This window comes from Oryzias melastigma, linkage group LG18 (assembly GCF_002922805.2).
Source record: "Oryzias melastigma strain HK-1 linkage group LG18, ASM292280v2, whole genome shotgun sequence".
In the NCBI taxonomy this organism is placed as follows: domain Eukaryota; kingdom Metazoa; phylum Chordata; class Actinopteri; order Beloniformes; family Adrianichthyidae; genus Oryzias; species Oryzias melastigma.
Genome location: NC_050529.1, coordinates 178,012 through 185,239, shown reverse-complemented (window position 1 = coordinate 185,239; position 7,228 = coordinate 178,012). Strand labels below are relative to the sequence as shown.

Below are 7,228 nucleotides of genomic sequence, written 5' to 3'. Positions count from 1 at the left end.
GGGGTAACAGACAGACAGGTGTGTTGGGGGGGGTAACAGACAGACAGGTGCAGGTTACCTGCTCCAATGACCTCCTCTATCTTGACGAAGGACGCTTCGATCTCTTTGGCGAACTCCCTGACGGCCTCGTTGGGATCCTCGTAGGTGAACGGGTCGATGTAGACCTTCATCGCTATGACAACAAGATCACGTGACCGTCATCAGCATCGGGGCAATTTTCAGAAAGGTAAGAGCAGAGAGGCAGAGGACACGCCTTTGTTCAGCTCTGTAGTAATCTATTATGATCCAGCCAAGAACCAGTATCAGAACCAGAACCAGAATCAGAACCAGAATCCGTACTGAGTAAAGTGAAGGAGGTAGTGGTGTTCTTTAATGTTCAACATGCCACTAAAGAGAGTTTCTCTTCTATACCACTGATGAACTGATGGTTTACTGACAGAAACTCTGTTTCAGTGAAGCCTTTGATGTGATTGGTCAGAAACTTTCATTGAGTAAACAGTAATAAACAATAATCAGTTGAAGAAACAAATCCCATAATAGTTTTAAAGCTCATCTGAAAAGAATCCTTAATCCGTGATGTAATTACTCCACGACTGGTTTCTGTTTTGGGATTATTTTAAAATTCCTGCATTTCCAAGTTTTCTTCTTTTGATGTTTGTATTTGACGAATGATGAATGTTTTCTTTGAAGCAGATTGAGGAAGAATCGTCTAACGAGGATCCTAAACTAAACTAAATGTAACTCACCTTATCTAAACTAGACGCCTAACTACTAAAAGACTAAACTTAACGACTACACTAAGCTTAACTAAACAACTAAACAACATTTGTGTGTTTCATGTTGTTGTGTTTGCATCATTCTCTAAGTTCTTTGTTTACCTCAATAGAACGTTAGAATAAAGCCCTCCTATTGGTCCACCTCTAACTCTGCCTGATTGGCTGTTTACTCACTCTGTCCCATCTGGTAATGTCCAGGTTTGTCGCTGACATCCGAACGCCTCCTGCTCCGCCTCCTCCTCCTGCAGACACAGAGGGGGCGGGGCTTCAGGAGACGCTTATGGACAACAACAAACTCCCACAACAACACACAATTACACACACACACCAACATAAATCTATATACAAATGTACACAGAAAAACACAAACTTACAGTAAAACAAGAAATTACACAAGATGACAAAATAACACAAAGCTGGAATGTTCCTCTGAATGTGACTCCACTGTGTGTGTTAGTGTGTGTGTCTGAATGTGTGTCCGTGTGCGTCCGTGGGTGTGTTTTGGGGTGTGTGTGTGTGTGTGTGTTTGTGCGTCTCCGTGTCCGTGCGTGTTCAGGATGCTCCTCCCTGTCCTCCTCTCAGAACAATGGAGCGTTGACCTTCAGTTCAGACTCCCGCCTCACCGGTAGCAGAGCAGCGCAGCGGTCGTCGCGGCAACCGCCAGCAGAATTCCCACAGAGATCAGGACCGCAGTCAGCACCAGCTGAGGGTTAGCCCCGCCTACCACACAGACAGACAGCTCTGAGCACGTGCAGCAGGACCCATCGGGCCTGTGGTTCTGGTCCGTACCGTCCGGAAGCGTGCTGAAGGTGGTGGTGGCGCTGAAGGACCCGTATCCGGCCTGCGAGCGCGCCCGCACCTGCACCTGGTACGGCGCCGCCCGCTGTAGCCCCGTCAGGACCACGGAGGCGGACCTGCTGGACACGTACTGCCACTGCCCCGCCTCCTGGCCGTCCCTGCGGCTGTAGCGGACCTGGTAGTCCAGGACGGCGTGCTGGTTCTGCAGAACCGGAGCGCTCCACTCCAGAGAGAGGCTGTTTTCTGTGGCCGCGGCGCCTCTCAGGGCGGTCACTGGGGGCGGGACTGCAGACACCCCAACAGAAAGGTTATGATGCAGAACCAGAACGAGCAGGGGGCGGAGCCACAAACTCACCGTCTCTGCTGGTGGTGACATTGACTCTGACCGAGGCGGGCTCTGATTGGCTGACGGCAGACACCCCGTTCACCGACTGGATGGTGAACATGTATCTGGTTTGTGGGCGGAGTCCTCTGATGACGACCCGGCGCCGAGTCAGCTCGGGCTGTGGCGGCTGGAACAGAACGCTGTCGTCACACGGGACACAGGACGCCACCAGTCCCTGAGAGGAAGGGGCGGAGTCAGACAGAGACACACGTTGGTCGGTTCTGGAATGAGGGCGGGGCCGTACCACGGCGGGACCACAGATGGAGCACAGAACCCTGTAGGTCAGGTCGACCCGTCCTCCTCGCTCCAGCGGCTCGCTCCACTCCAGCGTCACCGTGGTGTCGTTGAGCTGGCTGACGGGCAGGCGGGGGGCGGAGGGCGGGCCTGGGGGTCAGAGGTCACGGCGTTATTAACCCCTCCAGACAGAGAGAAGACCTGAGGGCGGGTCCGATCTGACCCGGCTCAGAGAAATGGTTCCACAGCTCCTGGAGGTGTGGACCCTCCCTCCAGGATAAATGAGCCTCTTAACCTCTGACCCCGATCCCTCAGGGCTGTAGTTAAGTGGGCGGGGCAGGTGTGTGTAGTTGTGTGTAGGTGTATGTAGTTGTGTGTAGTTGTGTGTATTAGTGCGTAGTTGTGCGTAGGAGTGTGTAGTTGTGTGTAGGTGTATGTAGTTGTGTGTATTAGTGTGTAGGTGTGTGTAGGTGTGTGTACTGTACCTCCTCTCATTTCTTAGGTTACGTTTGCTCTGACTTACAAACACAGCTTTAGTCTCTATAGCCCAGGTGCATCATGGGAGACGTAGTCCGTGTTCCCAGACTGACCTTTGATGGGACAGAAACGAGTAAAGAACTGGAAGTTTCTCACGTGTGCACGCCGCGCCCGGATGGTCAGAGTCGGCGCGGTCGAAGCCTTGGTGACACGGGCAGTAGGCGGAGCCTGGGATCCGCGTGTTGCTGTTAGCGGGGCAGGGCGAGCACCCGCCCCCTCCGGAGGCCGTCTTGAAGTGTCCTGAAGGACAGGCTGTGGACACACGCCGAGCTAGCTTTAGCATTAGCTTCACATGAACAATGTTAGAAATGATTCTGGAAACTGGTTTCAAGACAAACAAGAACCGACCCGTCCTGTAACCGATACCGCCAGCGCCAATGACTGAGGTTCTATCGGGTTTCTGATGTGGGCGGAGCCTGATTGGAACATCGGAGGTTACAAAACAACTGCAGATTCTGACGGTATTTGCAGACGATCCAGAATGAAATGAATCCCACTTTAGAGGAACCAGCAGAACCGAGCTCAGAGGAACCAGAACCTCAGAGAACCGGCTGGAGCTCCAGAAACTGAAGCATTAAACTCAGAGTTCTGTTCAGGACGCTGTCTGATCATGAGGCAGAACATCAGAGCTCTGCTGTCAATCAAACAGCATCGATGATTGGTCCAGAGTCTGAGGGGGCGGGGCAAAGCAAACATGTGTCTGTGGGGATAAAGTTTCTGATTCCAGCAGGTAAGAACAGGTCCAACAGTCTGTCAGACAACACTCTGCTCCTCAGAACCACACAGGAAAAACCAGAACCGGCCCAAGGATTCTGGAGAGGTTCCTCACACTAGACTGAAAAGAGGAGCACAAAGAGGTGAGGCGTGTTTCGATTGTGGGAATTTTAGCATCTGGAGCAAAAATCATAGTCTGTCTTTTGCGGGTTAAGAAGTAGGTGATCTTCTAGCAAACATGCTTTGATAGTGGCCAAGATCACAGAGGAACCGGTCCATTTCTATGAAGATCACTCCTCAGAAACCCGGACGTCTCCATCAGTGGATCAGTAGTGGGTCCAGGTTCTGGAAAACATCTTCAGGTTCTGGATTTGTCTCTACGGTCCAACCAGTCTCTAGAACTCTGAGAGGTGGAACCACCACCACAGAACCTGGTCTAAAACATCAAATCCTTCAGAACCGCCGACCCTTCAGAATAAAAGCCTCCTGCTCTATGAGGGTGGGGGATGGGAGGAGGAGCCGGGCTCGACCAGACAATGAGGAACAGGAAGTGGCCTTGGCTCCACAGGATGTGGAAAATGCTGCTGTGATGTCACGAGCGGCGTCCTCCCGTCAGCCACAGCAGGAGTTGACCTATGACCTCCCCGTTCAGACTGGCCCCTCCCTCCGCGCCGCCGCAGCTCCTCCTGGTCGCAGTGAGCTGACCTCTGACCTCTGGGAGAATAACAGGAAGCTCCAACAACCGCGGCGTCTGTCCCGGAGCTGCAGAGGAATCCTGCAGCGGCGGGTCAAACGTTTCCTCCTGGCGGTCTGCGTCAGCGCCGCCATCACTCAGCGGCGCTGTCACTGAAAGACGCGTTTCCTGTTCAGACAACACTCTGAGGCTGAGGACCAAACGTTTGCTCATCTACAGAGGCTCCGCCCCCACGCGCTATCAGGGCGTCTGTCTGACCTCCTGCAGGTTCCAACGACCGCAGAGAAGGTCAGGAGCTCCCGGCGCCGAGGAGGCTCTTATTTTGAAATGACAGAACATGTCAGATTGGTTCAGCAGAACCAGCAAGACCAGACCAGTACTTCCAGACCAGATCTCTGAGTCAGAACAAGAACAGAACCGCTGCAGTCAGCCTCACAGGAACCGCTTTGTGGACCGAGGGGTTCCACAGGGTCAGCGTCCTGGTCCCTTCACGTTCAGGTCTAAGGTACCTCCAGTGAGACGGCCACGGCCTGGACCTAAACGGACCGACGGTGGGACTTCTTCTTTTCTCCCAGAGGAGAGTTCATCTCTCAAACATAAACGACTGCAGGACTTTTATTCTGAAGGCCGTCTTCCTGTCCTCACCTCTGCAGCGCATGGAGGCGTCGTCCGCCTCGTAACCGGGGCGACAGGCACAGCTGGAGGTGGGTTGCTCCACCCACCGTCCGTTCTCGCCGCACAGCATGGTTGGAGGCTGGGCGTCCTCGCCGGGCGGGGTCACGGCGTTCTCCACGCACACGCCCTGAGCCTGCAGCACACAGAGGCCTTTATTTTGAAGGAGTCCGTAAAGACACGCCCCCTTCCATGTTGCCATGGTTACCTGCTCCACCAGTGAGTGAGGGACGGTCTCCGGGAAAGAGGCAAAGGCGCGGCGGACGGGCGGGCACTTCCTGTAGAAGACGCGCACGGACAGCAGCGCCATGCAGGCGCCCTGGCTCTGGAAGGCCAGGTAAAGCCCCGCCCCCCGCCGCACCTCCAGCTCCAGCAGCTTCAGGTTGGAGCGCTTCTCGCCGTCCTTCCGCAGCAGGTGGTCCGCGGCGATGGTGGCCACCTTGGTGTAGGGGTTCTCCATCCAGGCGGGGTGAGTGGGCGTGGCCTCGTCGGCGTCGGCGGCGTAGTAGAACAGGTTGAAGGTCTCCTTGCAGTGGCGCTGGTTCATGCTGGAGCACTCCATCACTGTGAACCTGCAGGGGGCGGGACATCATCAGACGCGCTCCAGAGCAGCCTCGTCCACACAGGCCGGCGCCACCCACCGGATCTCCACCAGCAGCTTGGTCGCCGCCCGCCGCGGGATCCAGCGCGTCCTCAGCCAGTAGGAGGCGGGGCTGCTGGGAGTGCAGATCTGAACGGTGCGGACGCTTCTGGCCTCGTCATCGAAGCCGCTCAGCTCCTCCCACTGAAACGCACGCCGGGTGAGGACCTGAAATCCTGACGGGAGCGGGGCACAGGGGCGGAGCTTACCTCCTGACCGTCGACCGGGTGGGCGGTCCATCGCAGGTCGGACGTCTCCAGCTTGGTGTTCATCAGAACCTCTGAGGACCGTTAGAGAAGAGGAGAGGATGAAAGCACGGCTCAGAGTCCTGCCTGGAGGTCCGGTCTGGTTCTGGAGGTCCGGTCTGGTTCTGGAGGTCTGGTCTAGTTCTGGGGCATCAGGTCCGGTTCTGGAGGTCTGAGAACACTTCAACTGGACTTAGAACCAACACCAGACCTCACAAACCGGTCCTTGATCTGCCTCTGCTCCTGAACTGGACCGTACTATAAACGACCCGGTCCAAGGAGATCAGACGCTGGATCCAAACCCGAGAAAAGAAACCTGTTCTGAAGAGCAGAACCAGAATTTAACTAGACCCGGTCTTCTCTAGCCGGTGTTGACTAAGTCTGAGCAACCAGAACAGAACCAGAGAAGTCAGAACTCTTCTTCTCAGACAGGGCCGGTCCTCTGTCTGTAAAGAGGCTTCACATGAAGTTCTGACCCGGTTCCATGTCTGGAGAACAGACAGAAGCAGAACCTAATAGAACCTGAAGTGTTCAGGTTTGGTGGTCGCTCTGGGAGACGGCTGACTCCACCTCCTGAGCCTTTGAGCAAACAGCAGGTTCTAACCATCATGGTTCCTCAGAACCTGATGGGTTCTGCTGGACCTTCAGCCTTTAGTGCTGAAGTTCTGATTAGAGAACCAGTTCCAGAGTTGGTCTGGTCTTCATTCCGTTCTGGACAGTAGAAAAAGTTCTCCACATTTCTTCCCTGTTTGATCAGATTCTGGTTCTGATCCAGATCGTCCGTCTGTTCTGGAGAACTCAGCAGCACCTCGACCTTCACACCATGTTTGTGTTACACTGAAGGTCATCTCACGACAACATCGGACCAGAACACAGCAGGCCGCATCTGTACCACAAAACAAACAAACATACAAACAAACAAAAACACAAACAAACAAACAAACACACAAACGCTGAAATGTAAATTTACAGCAGAAAACTACAAAAACCTTTCACCGTATAACTCCTGCAGCCTAACAATACATCTGTACTCAGAACAACATCAACTTTACACCAGATACCTGCTACAACACTGTAGACCAAAACTACATAACACACCTGAACTTTACAACTAAATATTCAACCACTCACCAGAGAACCGTAACTGTACACCAGGAGAACCATCGTCCTTCCAGGAGAACCATCGTCCTTCCAGGAGAACCCTGCAGCTCAACACTGTATACTAACACTCCAGATCAGTATTACTACCCAGCTGGTAAATGTTGTGTACTTGTACAGTTGTGTACTACTTTCACAGAAGCTCCAAAGTACTCTACATCCACAAACACGCACCAACACCAGAACCAGCACTGAGGGTTCAGGGTCTTGCTCAAGGACACTTCAGCACAGGGACGCGCCAGGCGGGAATCGAACCTGCGATCTTCCAATCAGAGGTCGACCGCTCTACACAAACACAGGCAGGGCTGAGTGTGTGTTAGTGTTCCAGACTAGATCATGATGCAGATCAGATGGAGAGAAGCACACAAGAACTAC

The 7,228-nt window shown here is 53.7% G+C and overlaps 1 protein-coding gene across 1 annotated transcript in view; it reads right to left on the bottom strand.

Annotated features, from left to right (window-relative positions):
- ephb4b (eph receptor B4b) overlaps positions 1-7,228 on the bottom strand; it is a gene marked incomplete in the record, with an annotated part of 16,511 nt that overhangs the window by 4,094 nt on the left and 5,189 nt on the right. The window contains 11 exon segments of the mRNA XM_024264631.2: positions 59-172; positions 951-1,018; positions 1,400-1,496; positions 1,566-1,859; positions 1,930-2,134; positions 2,204-2,343; positions 2,827-2,982; positions 4,784-4,946; positions 5,019-5,382; positions 5,452-5,594; positions 5,660-5,730. Of these exon segments, the coding sequence (XP_024120399.1) occupies positions 59-172; positions 951-1,018; positions 1,400-1,496; positions 1,566-1,859; positions 1,930-2,134; positions 2,204-2,343; positions 2,827-2,982; positions 4,784-4,946; positions 5,019-5,382; positions 5,452-5,594; positions 5,660-5,730 (1,815 nt within the window).